Source organism: Centroberyx gerrardi, chromosome 4 (assembly GCF_048128805.1).
Source record: "Centroberyx gerrardi isolate f3 chromosome 4, fCenGer3.hap1.cur.20231027, whole genome shotgun sequence".
Taxonomy (NCBI): Eukaryota; Metazoa; Chordata; class Actinopteri; order Beryciformes; family Berycidae; genus Centroberyx; species Centroberyx gerrardi.
The window spans coordinates 20,590,938-20,614,263 of record NC_136000.1 but is presented as its reverse complement, the minus strand read 5'-3'; the positions used below and the strand labels follow the sequence as shown (position 1 = coordinate 20,614,263).

Here is a 23,326-nt window from a genome sequence, read left to right as displayed (position 1 = left end):
GGTGAGACTTGGTGTTTTTGCAGCCGTGAGTTGATGAAAGTGGGTTCTGTAGCAGTCTGTATTTAAATGCATCTATCGTGAAGTACGCAGAGCTTTCTCCCATTCCCAGTGCTATCTGGATGGGAAGGTGCCGTGAATTTTGATGGATTTTGAAAACTGGAAATTCTGTATTCCCTCTCTTCTCCACGTCATCTCTCTTCCTCCTGCCTCTATCCTTTGTCATGTGTGAGCGGCGTTTTCCGATAATGCCGTCCAGGATGATTGATGGTCTTCACCTGCTCGTTTTGTTTTGAAAGACACAAATCATGTAGAAATTGTTCTTAAAGTGGAAATATGAATGTCATGTTCAACATCCAATCTAAGAAATAGGCTCCTGTTTATTTATAGATTTAAGACAAAAATAGACAAAAAATAAGAGGGAACATCTGACAGTTGTTTCTGTTGTTACACAAGAATAGGGACTGAGCTGTTTGTTGGAATTATTTCAATAAGCTGTTGACACACCAACATTTCCCCTGGGTGGGTATACAACTCTCAGTGCAACTCGGTGCAGTGCTACGGTGCTGAAGTCATGCTGTTGTCAAACATGTCCCACATATTATAGATGACTCCACTTTCAATTTAGAATTTAAGGCAACAGAATAAATCACATTAAAAACTATTGTTGATACAGACCTGCAGCAGTGCGTCATGACTGAAAGCTATGATTGAGTAGGCCAAGGTAGAAAGTGCATACATTTATCTGGACTGTACTCTGTCACACACTGCGGATTGGCCGGGAGTAATGAGCCTTTACATTACATAGAATGCTGATATTGCGGGAGTGCCATTTTGCACAGTCAAATTACAGTTCGATTTTCACCTTACATGGACTCAGCAACATTCACCAATCAATGGGTGTCAAAATGTCCTCTGATGATGGATCTGACAAACACGCGCGCACGCAAGCAGGCATGCATACATCGACAGGCATAAAGAACAGGCGGGGAGGGGCAGAGACTGAAGATGTACTATACAAGGAAGAGAAGGGAGAAGAGAGGGAGAGAACAAGGCACCGGGAGGATGATGGAAAACACAAGAGACACGATTACAGAACAGACTTTAGAGACACTTACGTTTCCCTTTTTCACAATCGCAGTAAAACACCCAGAACACTTTTGTAATGTATATTCTCTCTGTGACGTAAGGCATCGTGGCATCTGACAAATGTTCTCTTTCGCTGTGTGTGTGTGTGTGTGTGTCCACAATGTTTGCCAAAATGACAGGACCAAAAAATGATATTGCGAATAAATGAACAGTGAAGCACACCATGTCACAGAATTTTCCATTTCTGACATCTGTTGGGCTTAACAGATGCTCCGCTCGGCTGCCTTACCCAGACTCCTCTCTGAGTCAGCCAGGCTCACCAGTCAGCCAAGGATCTGACTGGCTGTGGAAATTGAGCCTGATGGTAATTGATTGCACAGAACTCGCGTGCTTCAATTAAAGAAAGTTAGGAGCTAGTGAGGAATTAAAAAAGTTGGAGAGCAGAAAAGACGTGGCCATCCATATTTGTCACAGCAGCCTTCTTCAAGGTCAGCTTGCTGCCGGCAGACATCAGCAGGGAGAGGGTGGGGTGGAGAGGGTGGGGTGGGGTGGGGGGGGTGGGGTGGCGAGGAGGGTGAGGGGGAGACGGCAGATGGAGATCTCCGGCCTTGCCGCTCAAGAGGGCTGGAGAGCTGGGTGGAGCGGACACTGAAGGACAGGTGGGTGCGGTCTGACACTGGACCGCCAGTATCAGGGGGCGTGGCCCATCGACGGCCCGGGCTCGTCCCCATAGTCCCGCGGGTCCATGGGGTCTCGCCTCGGCTCCGGCAGCCTGGAAGAAACGCAGCAGAAACACAGAAAGATCAGATCTGTCTGTCCTCCAACCCTTCTCTTTCCTTGTCTTTCTTGCACACACACACAGCCACACAAACGCACACCCCACCCACCCACCCTCATCCATGCATGCACATTATGTAAATATAATAAACCTTTGCGAAATGTAATCAGCTTCAATCAAGGTACGCCTTAAGTAGAAATCATCCATTCTGTTGGTTTTATATTAGTGGCTCTGGAGTGACAGAGACAAAGCGATTGCTAAATCGCAGGGACCTGTAGCAATCTGAGCCAGGCTGATAGATTCCATTTCACTGGGGACAGTCTGCACTAATCATAGCCTCTAATTGGACAACTTTGTGAGGGTGACAGAGCACTGCTCCTCCCTGGGAGACTGGAGGGTGTAACAGACAGCATCTCTCTCTATTATGATTTTTCACTCAGATCTACCACATCCATTTCAAAAGACTACATGTCAGCGTGTTCTTCTGTTCACAGACATACTGCACTGGGCTGTGTTCTTGCAATTCAATGTGCTTTAGAGCAATGCCATTTAATTTCAGCATTAAAATATATTTGAATACAACAGGTTCCTACAATCTTGGACAGTTGGTTTGTATTACTGAATGCTCACTGCCATCTCCAATAGCAAGACTCAGGAAAGAAGAGATTGTCCCCCAAATGGTTACTCAAAACAGTTAACAAAAGGAATGAATAATTTCCAGGCACAAGCACACTGAGCGGTTAATAGTTTACGTAACCATGATAGTTTCTGCTGATAGACATGCTACTCTGTTAGTAGGCTATGATAACTAACCTAGCATCAGCCTATTAAAATGAAAAATAAAAATGCCTAGACCCAGGAGTTTTGCTGCCCTTCACCTTTCAGAGGATGTGCTTTTTTTTGTGCCCATGAACTTTTTCAGAAAAGGCTGAATAAATTTGCATCAGACTTGATATGAAAGGTTTGTGTGTGTGCAAATGGCAGCAGTTTTTCTTTGGGATTTCGGGCTTTAATAAAGCCGTATCGTCCTCAATGTTAAAGCTTCTCTCCAGCACTTGCTTTCCCCTCAACCTCTTTCTTCCTGTTCATGGCGTATGCAGCACAGTCTTTGGGAGAAAAGCTTCACATCCGTTAACAGGCCGCAACATCTTTCTGAGCGCTGCTCCTTGAGTATTCCTCTCTGACACACTTCTGATGGCACAAACAAAGAGCTGCTTCCTCTCCCATCATGCACCTCCAGGAGGAGCACATCATCACAGCACAAACTCAAAACAGGGCATTTCATCAAAGAGCTGCCACAAACGTGCGCACGCATAAGTGCACACTAGTGCATGCGTGTACATATACATGTGCACACACACACACAAACACACACACACACCTTGGCACCTAGTGCCAGCTTATTAACTGCCAAAAGAAGTGATTATGTTGGCATAGTGCGTATATACATTGTACATGCACACACACACACACACACACCCACACACACATACATACACACACACATACACAGGGTTAGATGCTGTATAGTTATAGCATCTCACTTTAGCATGTAATGATTTAGAGATTAATAATTCAAAAGTACTGTTCCCATTCAAAATCTTGGCCAAGTTAGCATGTGTGCTTTCATCTACCATACCAATTTTGCTCAGTATTCAAATCGTCTACAGCATTAGACGGGCTGCTCGCTCTTGTTCTCGGCACAGCAGAAAGTCTCTGTTGAGCTAAGCACGCGCTCTCACACAGCTCCCTCCTGTCTGAGATGGTGTTTGGGGTAAAACGTTGACTTATTTGTGTAAGGCAATTTCATCTTGCATCTCCAGTCAACCAAAACAGTCACCCTGCTCTTCACAAAAAAATGTAATTACAAATATATTCATATGGCACAAAGTGAGGCCTCCACTATGGAGGCAAATGAACTATTTATATTCAGACGGTCCTTGCTAAGCCTTAGGACACATGGATGTAATAACTTATTTATTCCACCCGCAGGAAAAAGGCCATTACTTGAGAGAGAGAGAGAGAGACGGAGAGAGAGAATGGGGGGTACGGTGTGTGTGTGTGTGGTGGTGGTGGGTGGGGTAAGGGAGGGAGAGTAAGCGACAGAGAAAAGACAGAGTGGAGCTTCACCACGCAACAAAATGTCAGTGGGTGGGTGATATATTCCCTACAAGTTAAAACCCTTCCTTTGTTCTCCCTCTTTTTATGTTCATCTCCTCTGGCCGAAGGAAAAGATCACTTTACCGTGTGTGTGTGTGTGTGTATGTGTGTGTGTGTGTGTGTGTGTGTGTGTGGGTAGCGTCTTCCTGACGACTTTCCGGGTTCTTTCCATCCATGACTTATTCATAAGCTTTAATGCAGTCGATGTATTATTGATCAGGACCAATCATTGCCTCCTCCCCTTGGTGTGACCGTGGCCTGTGGACAGGGGCAAGCTGGGCTGAGAGAGCTCACTGTCTGGGGATCAGTGAAACATATAGCTGGGTGATGGATGGACAACAGCCTTGGTGTGTGGCAGTTTGAGACTTAGGTGTGTGTGTGTGTGAGAGACAGAGAGAGGGAGAAAGATAAGAGTTCAGATAGGATTGATTGAGTAAAACAAGCTAATCTTACTAATGTCTCCTCTCTGAGTAAAATAGAACAGTTTCTCCAATAGCACTAAAACGAACCCATCACTCATGGAAGAAAATCACTTGCTCCCCATGAAGAACCAGAGGGAAGCAAGCATGATGTTGCCTTGATTCTGACTCTTGTCTCTCTTGTTCTCTCTCTCTCCATCTCATTCTGCTCCCTTTTTTTGGCCTCAGCCCCATGGAGTGCTCTCAGAGATGGAGGAAGGAGGGGTCCTTGCCCTGATTAAGTTTGAATTCCCTGCTCTTGGCAGAGAAGCCGCAGGACTCCTAAGTCATCATCCGGAAACTCTCCCATCATGCTGTGGCTGCCACTGCAGCCTCGCCAGCTTGATCCAGCCTCATTGCCGTATGAATAATCATACTGCGGTAGCTTGGACATGCTGAATGAGTTTGGTGGGTGCGTGTGCGCGTGTGTGTGTGAAAAAATGGAGAGAAGGAAAAGAGAGGAAGAGGTGAAGAGCCATCGGGGGGGGTACAGGATAGGGGAGTGAGGTTCTTCTTGATTAAGCAAAGAGGTTGAATGAGAATAACTCTGTGTACATAGCAGTGGTGGCAATCATCCGCAGGGGAAAATAAGTATTGTAATTTGCATTTCCAAACAGTGGTGATGCCATCTAGGCGTACTCCATCACATAAGATGGCAGGGCCCATTTCTCAAGCCCTGGGGGCCTATGAGGTTTGGCCTAATGAGAGAGGATCCTTAATGGTTATTGATAGAGCCCACGAGGACAGACTCTTACCCTTGCACTCCAGTGAAGCACTGCACTCTGCCACTACTTAATGAAGTAAAACTTGTCGCTTCTCCGGGATGATTTAACACTACAAACAGCTTCATGACAAGATATGACTGAGTGTGATAAAGAAGAAAGATATAAAATAAGGCAGTGAAGAAGGGAAAGAGGGAAGGAGGAAGAGAATATGAGGATGGAGAGTGAGAGAGAGAGGAAAAGAGAATAAGGGATTAGGAGATGACGATCCACTGTTAAAAAAAAATAGAGGAACGTACTGTAGGGTATTATGAGTAATTTGCCATTTTTGAGCTAATGCTCTGCTGGATCTAATTGGCCATTGTCCTGCAAGGTTTTACATCCTCCTCTCTCCTATCTGTCTGCCAACTCCCGCTCTTCTCTCAATGGATTTATTCTCTTTCCTTTCATCTGACAGCCTCTCTAGAAATGTGTAATTTAGAAATAGACCCTGCACACACCTTTCATTAGGAGCCCCCCCCTCCCCCTGTGATCTGCCAACACTTTGCACTGCGATGATCCTGCCAACTAGAATTTGAGATGTGGATGTATCGTAATGAGAGGAGATGTGGAGAGCGAGAACGAGGAGGGCAAGGGAGCGACACAGAGAGGGGAGGGAAAGACAGATTCTCACAGCTTGAGGGAGGACATGCATAAAGAAAGCAGAAACAGGAGGAGAGCCGGAGAAGTCGGCCGGAAGTGACGTCATCTTCATTAAAGACTGCTGCTGACGCTCAGACACAGCGATGCACAAGAGAGGGAGAGGCGCCGTGTAAATGTGGGAGCCGTGAGATTGGAATCAATTTTTCAGGAGTGTCTATCACAAACTCCGTTGTCGCAGCTTTAATAAGAGCGTGTTCAGACGGGACGCTGTTTTCTCCCGCTGTGAGCGTTGCTAGGAACAGAGAGAGCAAGAGCTCAAAGGGTGCAGGGAGAGTTACATCATTCTTGCTGCTCCGCAACCCAAAGTTTGACAACAACTTGCAATCTATCTAATTAGCTTCAGCTAGCTAACCTGAAGTGACAAAGGGGATAACGGTGATGAAAATAAAAACTGACAAGAGAAAGTTAACAACTGGCAACACATTGTATGTTGTTTTGCTGAATATTGTCATTATATGAATTGTGATACATGCCAACAGCTTTTTTCTTGTTCAGTGAATGACAAAATTAAAATTGGCAGAAAAATTAGATGATTGGATTTGCTCAGTTTGAATACAATTAAATATTTTTTTCTGATGATAGGTGGGCTCAGGATCCTACACAGGAGCAGAATACATTGACAAAAAGGCTGTCTGGAACCTTTACCCCTTCCGCAAAAATTGTAGCCACTTGTGATTTACACACACACACACACACACACACACTCTCTCTAAAGCACGTAGGGATGAGTGATGTTAGTAATAAGCCTTGAAACAAAGACTGCTGTTAAAACAACCGCAGCATTGCCATTCCTCCAAGTGATGGGAGATTGACTAATCCACACTGCTGTTGCTTGACAAAATTCCTTGGGCATTTTTAGCAATAAATCCTTCGGTAAAATTACCTTACAACCCCAATCTGTATTTGCAACGCGGTACCCTCTGTTGAGCTACTGCTGCCACACTATTGGCTTTGTTTACATTGTGATTTATTGGGTTTAAGAGATTTTTGTAAATAAAGAACACAATGCAGCATATCTATTTGGGGGAAAAATCATTCATCATCAAATCAGCCTAAAAAAAAGAGTTACCTGCTTTTATTAAAATATCAAAAGTAGCAATTTGTTTTGTTTTTATGTTATCAATTATTTAGTAAAAGAAGTAGTCACTTTTTTCAAATATCTCATTTTGGGATGAAACTCTTCAAATACATCCAAATCTACCCATTTAGATTAAATGAATTGCTGATTGTATCTTAAAGCTTGGAGATCAGCGCAGGAGAGTGAAACAAAGCTGTCTGGCCCGTTACACTCCAAGTCGATAAAGGGAGAGGCCAGCATCATATGATACACATCTGACTGCATAATTGCTGTAAACAGTGATAGTCATCCTCTCTCAATCAGTGAATGGCGACTTGTGGCATATTCTAACTATTCACTGGGATCATCTGACCCTGGAAAACAATGCTGGACCCTGTGGTGTTTCCATGCTGTGTGAAAGACTTGAATTACTTCATGAAGGAAGTTAAAAGCAGCCAAAAGACCAGCAGGCAATGCATCATGGTACTGGGGACAGAGAGCCAGGGGCTGTTTAATATGACCTTTTCTGTGCACTGTATCTTATTTATTAGAGCAAAATGGCACAGGCAAGGATAAATCCATCTCATCATCCACCAGATGTACCGCATCAAGAAGCCCCCCTTTCAAACTCATGTTCATGCATGCCATTATCTTAAAATGTACATCGGGAAGTGCAGTGCGTTCCACTCACCCAAGAATTGCGTGCAGTCAACTCACTACATGTTGCATATATTATCCTGAGGATGCCTCCTCCTCCTGCATGCGGGCTGTGAACCGTCAGGCGGAAAGGTCAGTGATGCGGAATAAAATAGTGTGCTGATGCTCAGCCAATCAGAATAATCATACAGGCTTGTCTGTGCTGCAGCAGGTGTGAAGAGTTGGATGAATACCGTTATCCCTCCGTGAACTAATTTCTCGCTCACTCTGACACCGGTACCTGCCGTTAATCATTCAGAGGAATTAATGCAGACTTATTCAGATAAGAGCATTAACCACCGTAAAGAGTCAATCTTACATTGGCTCATTTAGTGATTTTACAATCGCTGTGGCCACAGGGGCAATTGAGGAATTAATTGAGGAGAGTTGCAGCAATCCCATGCATGTAGGCCACAAAAATAAAACTGCTCATTAATTAAGAGTGTGAAATTAAAACTGAGCTAAACATGAAGACAGAAAGCATCCCTGTTGTTTCTCGCTTCGGGGATCACTGTACACAGACTAACATCAAGTAGGGGGAAAAATACACCATAAGACATCCTTAAAAGCCCTTCTTGACTGAGATGTAATCGGATGATCAACAATTACCCTGCATATAGCACACCCCTGAGTAAGCATAGGACTACTAGCCTGTCTTTCAATTTTCATTGGAGTCATTATATTCTTGGTCAGCAATTAAATGGCAATGAATGACTAAGAGGATCCCACGGAGGAGAGGAAAGAAAGGAGATAATGGAATCACCTTAATACTTCCCCACTGTATAACAAAGGAAGAGGAGAGCAGAGAGGAGACAGACAAGTTGGATGTAGTCTGTTAACATGGGGTTTCAACATCAGAGGACAATTGTTTCATTCTCTGGCATTATTCCTTTGCCATACTTACAAACACCACTGCTTTCCCTTTGTAAAGCTAAGTAGGGAACATAAAGATTAAGATCCATGAAGCAACCCAATGGGCGTTCATAAAATAAGATAAAGGACACACCGATGGTCTACTGCCCGCTCTGTTTATGATGCGATATAAGGTCCAGTCCCCCGAGCAAATTAAGGGCTATGAATCCGGTGTTTCGCTGTGAGAGGAACAGGACCCGTGTCTGAGTGGTGCTGCTCACAACTTCACAGATGCTGACTTGAGTTCCAGGTCACAGTCCCGGGCCAGGACAGATGGAATACGGCCCCGTCTCTAAACAGCTTCGACAAGCTACTGCACCGAGGCTGGCGAGGGGTCGCCACATGGTCAGCACTGTGAGAATGGTAAGCTTTAGCATATGGTTCAATGACTGAAAAGGGCCTAAAAAAAAACATTGTATAAGTGAATACGTTAAGTTTCAAGACTGTGTAAAGTCATTATAGCTGTAAATTGGGCAACAAAGCCTAGACTACCAGTCAACAGTTTGGACACACCTGATTGAATGCACTATGTTTTTCATTATCTTAAAGCCATTTTGATCTAAAGGCTTATGCTTAAATGATTGAAATGTGTTTCTAATTTGTTTCTTAGAAAAATACAAGGTTAATATAAGTTGATGCTGATGTATGAAGCCTTTGCCTTTCCATCAAGGCAAAGGGCGGCTACTTTAAAGAATCTAAAATATGCAGTGACTTTTTTGGTCACTGCATGATTCCATTTGTGTTATTTCACAGTTTTGATGTCTTTACTATTATTCTAAAATGTGAAAAATAGTAAAAATAAAGACAAATGCGTGTGTCCAAACTTTTGACTGGTAGTGTACAACCAGTCAGTTGTACACTACCAGTAAAGCCAGGTGCTGGGACCCATTGTGTGGTTTACTGTGATAGCCTACTTCTAAAACTTCTATTACCCACAAGTTTTTTTTTGAATAACATTAAAACTTTAAAAGCACATTATTTCTTTTCTGGCTTAAATTGAAATTTCTGTAGTATCTAATACTCCTTTGAAGTTTGCAACTCAAGCCCAGACAAGTGAGGGAGGGAGGGAGGGAGGGAGAGAGAGAAAACACTTTGGAGAGAGATAAACTTATCTAGCCTTCGGAAAGCTCACATCAATAGCTTGCAGGTAATAAATAGTGAGAGCCTACGCTGTCCCCATACTCCTTCTTACTTAAACCATCTCACATTCTTCCTTCTCTGTCCTCCCTCTTTTTTGACTCCAACGTCTCTGCAATTTCTCTTCTTCTTTGTCCAATCTCCTATTTCTGCTATTCCTCACCTCCTGTGTTTCTTCTTCCCATCCCTCCCCCGCTCATCCATGCCCCCAATGCCTTCCCCCTCTCCGTCCCTCCCTCTCTGCCCCTTGTCGTCACCATAGGAGCCATCAATCCAGGCTGGCTGAAGGGAATCCCTCCTGGTCTGATCTGCATAGCTAGTCATGTGATGCATTGGGCTGGCTCTGTCCCAGGGCCAGACAGCCATTATGAAGACTGACTGGTCACAGCAGTGCCCACACACTTGGCAGGCTGGCAGAGCGGCCCCCTCTTTCTGCCTCTCTCCCGCCTCCCCCTCCTCTAACTGCAGAATACCGGCGCCACCTCCATCAGTGAACTGCCCAGGTGCCCAGACGCGCCGTCCTGGAATCTGGAATATACTTTGGAGACACTTTACAATTCAGAGTCTGTTTACGCCTTACTGGAGCGACGATATTACGGACTCTTCCTCCGTCTCCACCCTCTCTCCTCGATCAGAGACGGAGGGACATATGGCCACAGAAGCGGAGGAGAGAAAAAGAGAAAAAAGTGTGTGTATGTGTGTGTGTGAGAGAGAGAGAGCAACACACAGGAGTGGAGAACAGCCTGGCTATTAGGCAAAGCCTTCTGTCATCTGAACACCCGCCCCCCCTCCCTTGCATCCAAGTCCTGTCATCCAAGCCCTCAGTCTGAAGGACACCCAGACAGACAGCCCAGAAAACCTGGGCTCCAGACTGTCACAACTCTCATCTCGCCTGATAAAAGTCTCATACGCCGCATCCCTCAGCCCTCTCCCTTTCCTCTCCAGAATGTTAAATACACAGAGGAATAATGGCAGATTTCCCCCACAAAGTGATACCGCAAAGACTAACTCCCTCTGTAACAAACAAAAAAAGATGAAACTGACAGTTATGATCTCCACAACAAAACCGGCCCCCCGAGGAAAGTTGTGAAAGTGAATTTTAAGCGATAATGCTAATGTATAACCATCGGACTTTACAGACAGCTCTGCATAAACCGAGACTAGTTCTGACTTCATTAGTGTGAACTGGAATTTGTTGTTATGTTCCTGCAGCAGGAGCATAAGATGCAGCGTTGGAACACAGTGAAATACAGTCACAGGGCTTGACAGCTCCCCAGTGCTGGCTGACTAATAAACTTTTATGTGTACTAATGTATCCTGTAAAACATCAGTCATAAAAGCGTTCCATCTCCTGGAGGTGATATGCCCCTATAGGATATTTCATCATCAGAAGACAGGAAGCAATTTCATTGTTTTAGAAAATCGAGAGGCCTGTCCATCCTCGGCAATTGGATACAAAACAATCTTTCCGTACTCACAGGTGAATACAAAGCAAAACTTCTACTTAACACATGCTAATATGTCTCTCCATTTGTGGACAAAGTTAACAGAAATCAATATTTAATACAGTTAAAGCAATTTTGATTACTGATCAACCAATGACCATCAACTGTAAGGTCCTACACCCTCCAGGAAAACCTAAATATGCAAATATGACACCAATTGGAAAAAAAATAAAGTCATTATTCATCCATATCCTTCCCTTGACAGAACGTCGGATTAGTGAAGGTGATTTTGCGCATGTTAAATCTCCCATTAGAATCCTGGGGTAGTTAAGTCCCACCTCCCCATTCCTCCCTATAGCCAGTACCATAAATCGACACGGTGACAGGGCTTGTCGTGCGACTGCTGAATTAAACATGCCAACGACAACCTTCGCACACTCCCTCCCTCCCTCCCCCTCTCGCTGGGGGAATGACTGAGTGGAGGGACGGAGGGAGGGACTGGGGGAGGGAGAGTGTCCCGACATCCACTCCTCCGAGCCGTCAACCGCGTGCCAAGACGTGTCTGGATGCATGTATGGAGCTGTGGGAAGATCTGGAGGTGGAAGGGAGATGTTTGCGAGCGATGTGTGTGTTTGTATGTGTAGTAGAGCAGTGGTTCTCAATCCTGGTCCTGGTATGGTATGGTGTATATGATGTAGTATATGATGTATATGTACAATGTATATATGATGTAGTATGGTGATGTAGTGTGTATATGACATGTATATGATAGTATGTTCAGCCCTTTGCTATATAAATTAACATGACTAGACTAGACTTGACTGGTAGGATAAAGCGGAAGGTATGAATCTAATATAAATTGTCAGCTTTAACTACTACTCTAAATAATACCCAATCAGCAGCAGGATACGTTCTAACTCTAACAAGCTCAACTTTAGCCTGGAAATACAATATGCCAAGGTGCTACTAACATAAGAATATACTAAATTGTGGCTTATTCACTTATTTAGGCACGTAGGTAAGGTAAGGGTAGCACGTAGGTAAGCTACTACTTTAAAGCATATTACACTCCAGCAACAACATTTAGCTGACATGAATTCATACATCAATCAATTAAAGTTAAAATGAGCATGAATGAGATATCCAAACATTGGTAGGTGATAAGATATATTGGTACAAGGAAATAATCGTATTTTGCTCATAAATGCAGCGGAAAATACAACAAGGGTAAGGCTTACAGCCATCTTTCTATCTTTCAACTTTGCTGATTTGTGTATAATGGTCTCTCTACTGTAATTAACATCTCCGCACAGTTCGGAGATTTAGCGACACGAGCAGCGCATAATCAGCGTTCTGATTGGTCCAATCGCTCACTGGGCAAATTGAGTTTCATAAGCCTGCTGTACAGTATGTGTAGGTGTGATTATGTGATGATGCTGTGGCTCCCCTGTCTCTGTGTTGACAGTTCATACCGAGGGCCAGAGGTTTGATAAGGCACTGATTCATCACCCCGCGGTTCAGCCTGCCACTATCATCCTCCTACATCTCCACCGAGCTGAAATCAGACCTGTAATTCTACCCCAAGGCTACCATGCTGTGGTGTGTGTGTGTGTGTGTGTGTGTGTCTGTATATGTGTGGTTAAAGGGGACATAGTAGGTGAGAGAGTGTGAGGGGGAGAGACAGATACTGTGTCTGTCTATGTGTGTATCTGTCTTCCTGTCTGTATGGAGAGACAGTCTTCTTCTTTCCCCTAATTACCGTAACTACAGTATGTGTGTGTGTGTGTGTGTGTGTGTGTGTGCGTGCGTGCATGCGTTTTGTCCTTTTGTGTGGTTTTAGAATGAATAATGAATGTTTATACACAGTGTGACATCTTTTGAGCTCTTTTACCCGTGTGCATGTGTGGGTGCATTGCATGAGCGAGAGGGTGCAAGGCATAGTTTTCTCCATAGATCCCCTGTGACAATCTGCCTTGTGAATAGACCAATGAATGAGAGGGAGGGAGGGAGAGAGGGAGGGAGGGAGAGAGGGAGGGAGGGAGAGAGGGAGGGAAAGAGAGAGAGAGAGAGAGAGAGAGAGAGAGAGAGAGAGAGAGAGAGAGAGAGAGAGAGAGAGAGAGAGAGAGAGAGAGAATATGCAATGAATTTCCAGATAACCTATTTCTCTTGTTTGTAAATGGGTGTAATTCCTAGACAAGATACAAGACAGGAGAGGAGGGAGCTCTAATTGCTTAGTCCAGTTCCTGTATGTCAAGTCAGCCTTACCCAAACCAAATAATATGTTATTCTCAAATGCAAACAAAACTCTTGCACAAGGCAGAAAGACTTGCAGATTGCCTACAACGTGTCTCGAATCTGTCAGGCTGATTAGCAACTGCCCGATTAGCAGTTGTCAGCAATGGGTCAACAGAGGTGGTGATTTAAGTTGACAATACCCAATAAATCCACACCTCTGACTGTTTAAATAAGGATATTACTGTCTTAAAGAAAAATCACCAGTCATAATGGGATGAATCTACTGAAAATGTGACTTCTTTTTTATCACAATGCTGATTTTTTATAAAATCAAAACAACAAGAGAGGCTGTGCTTTACAGTGATTTTCATCTGAGAGGCGGTAGGCACGATGTGCGACTTACTGGTAAAACATAGTCTATAACAGAATTGGAAGAAGAAGGTTCAGTCATCATCTCATCACCACGGCAACAGAGACATATCATCCCTCCAGATGTGCAGTGGCATGTGATGGAGTCAGAAAACAATATCACGCAACATCTGTGTAGCTCCTTCCACAGCGTACTTTCTCAATCCCTTTCTTCTCACTTCTTTTTGCCTGTCACCTTCTTTTTCATATAATTGCATGCACACGCACACACACACACACACACACACACACACACACACACACACACCCAGAGGTATCCACTTCCAGAAGGAAAAAGTGTGCTGTAATTAACACATTTGGATTTATTTATTTCTATTCCTCACAGCCGTCCTCTTAAAAGAACAGACTAACCACAGAGGCTGCTGTGACAATGAGATTATTAGATGGGACAGCTAGAGAAGGCAGGGTGGCTAATTTAATGAGCAGGTGCAGAGAGCAAAAATTAATAAGACAGGCTGGAAAAAGGAGGAGTGCCGCACATAAACTCAGTTCTGTATTCATAAATAGTGAAGCAGATAATAAGACATCAACACATTTTATGGCATGACATAAACATGACATGTTCTGTCTAAATTTACTGTCTGGGAGACAGTAAAAGAAGGGAAGAAGTGAAGGAAAAGAAAACCGGTATGGTTTCTCAGTCTACAGGACGTAGGATGTTCAACACTGAGCTACATATTAGATAATACAAGGTTATCAGGAAGGGTATTTGTTGAAGCAGATATAACAAAATATGGACCGCTGGAAAAGATAACAAAATGTTCATACCAGGAAGCTCGGTGAAGTTTGCTATTGGAGAATAACCTATTGTTGCCTTCTTGTGCACTGGAGCCCTCTGAAATATTATTTGCCACGCTCTCTTTCATTTTTCATGCCTTTCCCTTCTGCATTACCAACCTGCCCAGAAAGCTTACTGTATTTCCCCCCCGTTTTTTCTCCTTCCTCTTCAGCAGTCACTCCACATCTTCCTTGGTGTAGTGAAAATACATCTCTACAGGCTACACCTCACCCTCGTCTCCCCCCAGCCTCGCTCCACTATTCTATTTCCCAAATTCGCCACTAAAGATACCATGCCTTTGTCATTTTCTTTTTTTAGTACCATTTTATCCCTTGCACATCTTCATTACTCGGCGGCTTGGAATGATCGTAACATACAAATGTTCCATTTTCACTTGCAGGACGTCCCCCTGGATAAGAGCATTATCCTGATATATGAAATGTAAATTGCAAAGGTTCTCAACCCATTACTCTGTGTTAAATCTAGCCTTCTTTAATACTTAAAGGGGAAGTTCAACGAATATGAATATTTAAAGCCGAGTCTTGTGGTGCTCCTTGTTAAATTGTTAAATCCCTCTCTCATACCCGCTTTTCAATGTCAGCAGAACAAAACTGACAATCACTCCTTTTCTCAAATAAAGTGACTATGCTGACACACTGATCTCTGAAAAAAGTCACTTCAACACACACACACACACACACACACACACACACACACACACACACACACACACACTACAAATAGCAGTACAAACACACCTATGCACACAAAACAGAGCGAGAAAGAGGGAAAGGGTGTTTGAGAGTCAAAAACAGAGAATGTGTGTTTGTGTGTAAGAGAGAGAGAGAGTGTGAGAGAGAGAGAGAGAGAGAGAGAGAGAGAAAGAGAGATGTATTTTACACACATGGATTAACAATCCATTATTCATAGGTACTATGGGCTCAGAGCATCAACACAAACACAGCAGTAACCTGATTCTGCTGCACTGTAATAGTCTCGGATGCATCACAGACACTTAACGCCTCCTCTTTGCTCTCTGGGATCACAGGACAGCTACACATTACACAAGGCACAGCGCTCATATCTATCTACACAGCAGATCAATACAAGACGCACTCTCAAAGCTCTGGTCAAAGCTCTCGACACGGTGTCCCCAGCCCTCACAGGCCCATGAAATCACTGAACAACAAAAAAATCCAGTAGCTCAACTCTGCTAAAAATCTAACTTATCAGGTGGCAACCCCCTTTGCAGTCAAATCCAATATGTGAGGAAGAGGTTTCTGTTTGAAAATACATTCATACCTGTCATGTCCGTTTCATATTTTGACAAGCAGTACAAAGTCATGATTCATACTCACCATTTTAAAGGTCTATTCATTTAGACAGCTTCCATTTCCCAAACTTGCTCTTTGAACCATCATATTTCATTGAGAGGATCAGATGCTTTTTAAGTAGCTCCCATATACAAAAGTAAAATAAATGGATAGCGCTATGGCAGCCCCAACTCAAAATTGTGATGCCTATCGGAGGCTTTTTTGTAGGTAAATTACCTTATTTGTATTCAGGTAAACCATGAGAAGGAACAATAACCGCCATTAGTCATCACAAGAGACAAACGTAACAGACACACACACACACACACACACAGATTCACAGCTTCTGCACACACCAGTCTCCCCATGCTTCCAAAAACCTGCTGTTTGATGTGAGTGCCTACTGCGCTCATGCAACACACATACCTGAATGCGCACATGGGCACACGCATAAGCACACACACATGCAAGCACGCACACACACACACACACACACATGCGCGTGTGCACACAGGCTGCACTCACAGAGACAGCGGTGTTCATATCTTTATAAAGTGTGCCTCTGAGAAAAAAAACGTGTGACGTCTTAAACCAGAAGAACATTGCGTATGTGGTATGAATTATGCATGCTTATAGTCTCTTATCGTCTAAATGCATGTCTCTCTATTTGTCTGTTTGTGTGTGTGCTTTGCATTCATTTGGGACCTGAGATCCACCCCTGTGGAACGGAAATGGCTGAGAGAGTGAGAGAAAGGAAGACAGAGGAAAAGAGAGAGAGGGGTGAGAGAGCGAGAGAGAGAAAGAGCGAGAGAGAGAAAGAGAGAGAGAGAGAAAGAGAGAGAGAGAGAGAGAGAGAGAGAGAGAGAGAGAGAGAGAGAGAGAGAGAGAGATGGGTAAGAGGTATAATGAGGGGGATATAGGACATGGTCACAGAAAGCAGTTGGGTCTTATACACATGCATACATAGAGACACACAGGCAGATGCAACATCATAAATTATTGAATGAGGGCATGTTGAGGCACGCATGTGCACACGCTCAACCACACACACACACACACACACACAGAGAAGAGAAACGGCACGGTGGAGAAGCAGGAGGCCCTGTACTGGCTCCCTTTGCACCAGGGAATGTAAATATTTCATTAGAGGAAACCCAGCTCCCTCTCTCCATCCCTTCATCTCCAGGCTCTGCCCCGTGTCCTCTAGCCACGTCCCCCCCTCCCCCCCATCCCTGCCTCACTCAGCCCATCTACTTGACCCAGTGAAGGGCAAGCAGCTCAGACAGACAGATAGAGTGCCGCTACACCAGCGTCAAGAAGTCATTTCTTCAAATTACCATGTGGTGTTAAGTGCCAGCCACCAGAGGGGCACCAGAGTGCACGATTTCCACTAACATGAGGATGTATGGCAGTGAACCCAGCTGTGTGCGAGGCTGTGTGCATGTGTTTGTGTGTCTGTGTTGGTTCATACGATGATACAGCTGAGTGGTTCCAGCAGAAAAATGAAAGTTTATAAGCCTTGACAAAATGAGTAAAAGATTTATTAAATTACATTAAGTTCTGCATGTTAATAACCAAGTAGTACATCATTAGTTATAGTTTCATATCTGATTCATCTAAAGAAAATTATTGCTAGCACATCGTTTGAACATCATTACATACTGTTTATTATTTAACTCATCATTAGCTCAGTCTATTGAGTCTTGTAAACTTTCATGTTTTTAAAGCGTTGCTCTCTAATCAATGTGTTGAATGTCATGCTAGATTACCTCAAGTTCAATGCATGACAAAGCAGAGAACGTGCTAGAGCTGTGGGGATCAGTGTGAGTCTTCAGATCCACAATACGATGGGAAGAAAGTGGAAAGCACCTTTACTTATATGTATAAATGTATGTTTACATGCTAGAGAGAGAGAAAACGTGAGAATGAGAGAAAGGAATAGAGAGGAAGGAGAGGGAGAAAGAACCTGCCTGCTTTCCAGCTGTGTGTGTGTGTGTGTGTGTGTGTGTGTGTGTGTGTTCGAGGCCATGCATGATAAAGCGAGGGAGGCAGGGGACCGGGGCCCCTGAGATACGGCAGAGACGTGAGTGATTGGAGCAATGAATGGAGGGACCCGGTATCGTAATTAGAAGTGCCACGCTCCCCAGCGGGCCTTATCATATTAGTGTGATTACATTGCGTGATTTATATGCTCGGGAGGCCTCCGTCGCTCTCGCTAAGCAGACTTTCTACACGTCACGAGGCTTTCACTCTTGTTGATTCAGATGGTTTATCTGCTTTTGGACCCGCTGATCAAAAAGTGGTATTGACTGAAGGAACGGTGAGCCAACGCACTGCTCCGGCTGAAGTTACTGCGGTTTTTGGTGGTGCCATTTTGTTATGGAGAGAAGATGATGTCATTGACAACTGATGCTTACTTTCATGCTGACTTCACTTGCATCAGGGCTATTTTAGCCTATTTTTATTTCCCTCATTTGTTATTTATGCAGTGTGCTGTTTTTGAACCATTCCCCTTATACCCTTGTATCATTTTCTCTTTCTTCTTTTGGGGTGCGATGTTTTTAAACAGTAAGCCCCTTGGGGTTTCTCTGTCTGACTCACAGTTTGCATTTCTCCTCTCCTCTGTTTTTTACCATTTGTATGTGCAGCTAAACTAAACCTAATACAGATAAACAGGCAGATTTTCAAAAGAATTTAAAGCAGGATGTGGGTGTAAATAGGCCCATTACAATCCACATGTGCTGCACAGCATTCGACGTCTCACTCCTGTGTCACACATTCATCCAGTTGTTGGGCCAGCGTTAGATGCAGTCAGTACTTTCAATACTTTCCTTTGGAAGGAAAACCCTCTTATAGGACCGTAAAGTGTGTTTTATTTAGGTCTAATAAAAAATGCATCTAACTGTTCATGAAATTATTGCACCATCGTCCATTGTGAAAAGATGCTGTATGAATTGCCTCGTATAAATATACTGTCTTGTTTTCCCACTACAATACACAGAACTACATCCAATTCTTTCAAAAAATGGCTCCTCAAAAGGTGAGAATGTGAGAATGGGTGCAGGAATAATATGGTTTATTCTTTTGAAAATCTCTCTTCAACACAAAGCCATAGATGGGGCAAGTTGTATCAAGTAGGCTATTATAATCTGCTCGCATTTCTTTGAAAATCTGTCTAAATGGACCAAAAAGAAAAAAGCCATGTAACAACCTGACTGCTGGAAAACGACCAACTAAACTGACAGGCGTTGGTGTATTTTTCAGCATATCAGTTTTGCTTTTGGCAGAGTCTCCTCTGAAAGGCCTCTCTCGTCTTGTTTTCTGTTCTCTATACGGTCGGGACGACAGGATATGGAAGACACGCAAAGAGCAACAGGGAGAAAGGGAAGGCTCATATCAGAAGGCAAAGCAAACAGGGAGCTTTAACCCTGACAAGACCTCACTCGAAGATCACGGTGCTTCAAAAAATGTTGTATTTGGACTGGCTGCATCATACGGACTAACAAAATCGCTGGATAGACCAAAACTCACAAGCTAAACCCTTGGTCTTAGAAGCCAAAAAACAAAACAAACAAAAAAACTCCTACATGTCTAACAAAAAAAATAAGTTTCCCGACAGAAAAGCAAATTCAAATCCAATGGCTGGAATCCTTTGGTGTACATCTCTTTTTCTCTCATTGACTGCCTGAGTGTCTTTGCGTCTCTCTTTCTCTCTCACACACATACATTCCCTCAAGAGAGCACATAAAACTGCCTTTGTGAAATGAAAGCTTTGCTGCAGCTTTCATGCCCTTTCTCCTCGCCCTTCCTGTGTGTGCGTGTGTGTGTGTGTGTGTAGACAGTAGGAGACGCTCTCCTCTATTGATCAGTGACTATGGTGACTCCTGATGTGCCATAGCTCTGTCTGTAATCATTGAGGGGTCAGACCATCGGGGCTCAGGGAGCAAGATGTGAAACCAAATCAATGTGTGTGTCAGTGGTTCAAGTGGTGCGAGAAAGGTAAAAGAATGTGTGTGTGTGTGTGTGGGTGTGCGCATGTGTGTATGTGTGCGTAGAATGTGTGTGTGTGTGTGTGTGGGTGTGCGCGTGTGTGTATGTGTGCGTGTGTGTGCATGGAGGGTATGAGAGAGAAAGTAACTGTAGTTATGAATGAAAATTGATTCATTAAATTTAATAACTGTTCATAATTAATTTAATAATAGATATTGAATTTCATAATACTCCATAAAATACTAGCATATCCTATGCACTCATACGTGCAGGCACATTTGCACGCACACACACGCACACACACACACACACACACACACACACACACACAGCACAGGCTAAATATGACCAGGTTTACGAAGAGGCTGCAACAGCTAGATCAGATCCAGATAATAAATATGGTTCTGATTTGGCTATCTGGAGTGTTCACACACACACACACACACACACACACACACACACACACACACACACACACACACATACACACAAGGGCTAAAGAAGGGGATAAGGGCTGCGAGGAATGTAGGGGGGGGTTCAAGGAATGAAAGTGAAATTTGCGATGCGTCACATTAAAGCCAGAAGGAAGATTTATATTCAGAGAAGGACGGATCTTGGCAGCCATGGAATACCTATGTGAAGAGGCCCGGGGAGCGAAGGGGGGGGGGTTTCTATTGATGAACTGACGTGGAGCAGAGACGGGTGTGGGTGCAGGATTGTGGTCCTGTGGGGATGCTGTCTCTATGGCAGCGATATGGGGCTCAGACAGAGGATTAGTGTTTCTGCTCCATAATCAATTTGCTGTCTGGATCCCATTGCACATCACCCTAAACATCCATTCCTTGCCTGATCCTACAAAATCTCTCCCTCTTTCTCCTTCTCCCTCTCCATCCATTTCACTTGGGGGTTCATCTCTCTACCTCCCGTTCACCTCTCTCTTTGTTTCACTTTCAAACCTTCCACTGCCCAGCATACATCATATACTCAAACACGAAGCTATCCTGAATATCCCCCTTGTTTCTTTCTTCCCGAGTCACATGACCTTTACTAACCCCTCGCAAACCGCTCCTCCTTCCAGTATTCCATCATGACAGCGTGACATTTCCAACCAGATGATTTTCAACGCCCTTCTCCCAGCTAGAGTAGATTCTGCACCCGCTGCATTTTAGGGCAAAATGGAGGACTTGGGAAATAATTATAGGGTTGTGTGTGTGTGTGTGTGTACTGTGTAGGGGTGTAGAGGTTAACCTTGACCAAGGGCAGACTATTAGCTCCATCCCACCCTGGGGTACAAGCTCACTGCCATCTGCTCCAGAGCTTAGGAGTCATAATACTGGCTGGCCAATCACTGACATATTGCATTTTGGCACAGTGCTCCAGCATTGGCCATGACTTTCTTTGCTGATAAAAGGAAGGGACAATATTTACACTCCAAAGAGGAAATATATTTTCCCACAAGCAACCGGCACCACAATATCAATGCTATAATTGAATATGAAGGTTCAATTTGTGTTTGTTTGATTTTTGGAAGCACAGGTGGATTGTTAGAGCAAAAAAAAAAAAATAAATAAAAAAGAAGAGAGCATCCTGTCCATCTAAAGGACCTTTACTTCAAAGCGTGTTTTGTGGCGGATAGGAATATTTCCTAATCCAACCTTCATTTTAATAACAAAGTCTCACAGAGAATGAGAATGTCTCTCTGAAGACAGATGGGCTGGCATTTGCTGAGATCAGACAGTCAGATAGGGGCACAGGCGTCTGTTTGGGTTTGTGTATGCAGGTTCGTGTTTGTGTGTTTGCGTCTGCGGAGCGGGAGGAGTACTTTGAGATGAAAGCCCAGCGAGGCAGGCAGCGGGGAGGCAGAGACGGTAGGTGGTGCTAGCAATGTTCCTGTTCTGGGCGAGGGAGGTGGAGAGGTTTCCGTGTCAGCAGATCAATAACGGTGACACGGGGGCGAGGACTATCCATTTCGCACGGTCTGACACACAGACAGATAGAGATACAGCAGAAGGATTTAGGCAGAGAGCGACGCAAACAAACTGTAATCGCGGCTGACAAATAATAAGGCTGTGTCTGTCCAGCCTGTCGGTTTCTCTCACTCCCTCTTTTGCGCCCACCTGCGTGCGCACGCAATCAATTTCTGGATAGTATAAATGTAAATCCGATACTCTGTTGTATCTGGGGGGTGAGACTTGACCCCGGTAATGACACAACAGCTTGACTAAACATAAATACATGCATACACGCGCACACACACACAGCATCAGTCTGCCAGCCTCTGTCTGTCGGCCCTCTTATTGGAGCAGGCAGATTGTCACCTCTTCTGATTCCAGCGGGCACACACAGATGAGAGCTACTAATTGCCTTGCTGGGCCACCGACGTGACTCGCATGTGACAGGATAGGATAGGAGGCATGGGAAGGTTGATGTGCATAGGTGTAGTGAGTCTGTAAGTGAGTGAGTGAGTGAGTGAACAGGGAGTGTATAGGAGGGAGAAAGAGGTGGAGGGTGTGTGTGTGTTATTATGAGAGTTGAATACTCGTCAGTCTCGTGGTGGCTGATGGTAGAAGGACCTCGCCGGGGAGGTTTTGAAGGGTCCTTAGTCCCTGCTCAGCAGCTGCTATAAAAAGGTGAACATGAATCATGTTGGCAGTCTTACCTTGGCCTGGCCTCAATGTCGTTCTGAAAACAATGAGAGAGAGAGAGAGAGAGAGAGAGAGAGAGAGAGAGAGAGAGAGAGAGAGAGAGAGAGAGAGAGAGAGAGAGAGAATAAAAGTTAAAATTTTAGCACAGGTGTTGTAGATAACACAAGAAAAGTAAACAAGATAATTTACAACAACTTGGTCCACAGCTGGTGTGGCTCTAAATCTGACCAATTAATTTTCACTTTCATCACCCAGTTGTGCTGATGTATATTCATGGCCAACAGCTCTTAAAGGAGCAGTCAGGAACAAAGCACTACCTGAGGTGAAAGCATGATTGCCTTACTGGCTTTTTTTTGTTTATTTCAATTCGGTTGAAAATATTTTTCATTGTCAAAACAATTGATTTAGCACATGATCTGTGGACTGGCATTATGTGACAGCTACCCAAGTTTTAAATGCTAATGGTTTCTTAACACTGTTAACATCAGAGCAACACTGATCCATATTTTAAATTGTGTCTGAAAGCTGCAAAGACATTATTTTACACTTTTTTTGTGTAAAATATTTTTGTTTTACACTTTGTATATGTATATACTCATATACTCATACACTCAGTCCTTGGCATGCCAAACACACAATTCTTCTGTGCATACAGCACACTTTAAATTGCTGTCATGCACTACAGTCCAACTACTTGTTATACCACTGCTCGTCTCAATTGGTCTATTTTCAAAGAGGACCTTGAGCATGAGACTGGCTCTTGTGCTACCTTTAATATTCTGT

General features: G+C 43.9%; 1 protein-coding gene across 4 annotated transcripts in view; it reads right to left on the bottom strand.

The window, feature by feature from the left end:
- Positions 1–359: 359 nt before the first annotated feature.
- The window catches only part of trim44 (tripartite motif containing 44), a 57,018-nt gene continuing 34,051 nt past the window's right edge, over positions 360–23,326 (bottom strand). For 3 of the 4 annotated variants that reach the window (XM_078283126.1, XM_071895123.2, XM_071895122.2), the window contains exon 5: positions 360–1,858. In XM_078283126.1, coding sequence (XP_078139252.1) covers positions 1,511–1,858 — 348 coding nt within the window. In that variant the 3' untranslated portion in view covers positions 360–1,510. Of the gene's footprint in view, positions 1,859–22,557; positions 22,581–23,326 lie in introns of all 4 variants that reach the window. The other variant, XM_071895124.2, reaches the window with a different exon arrangement.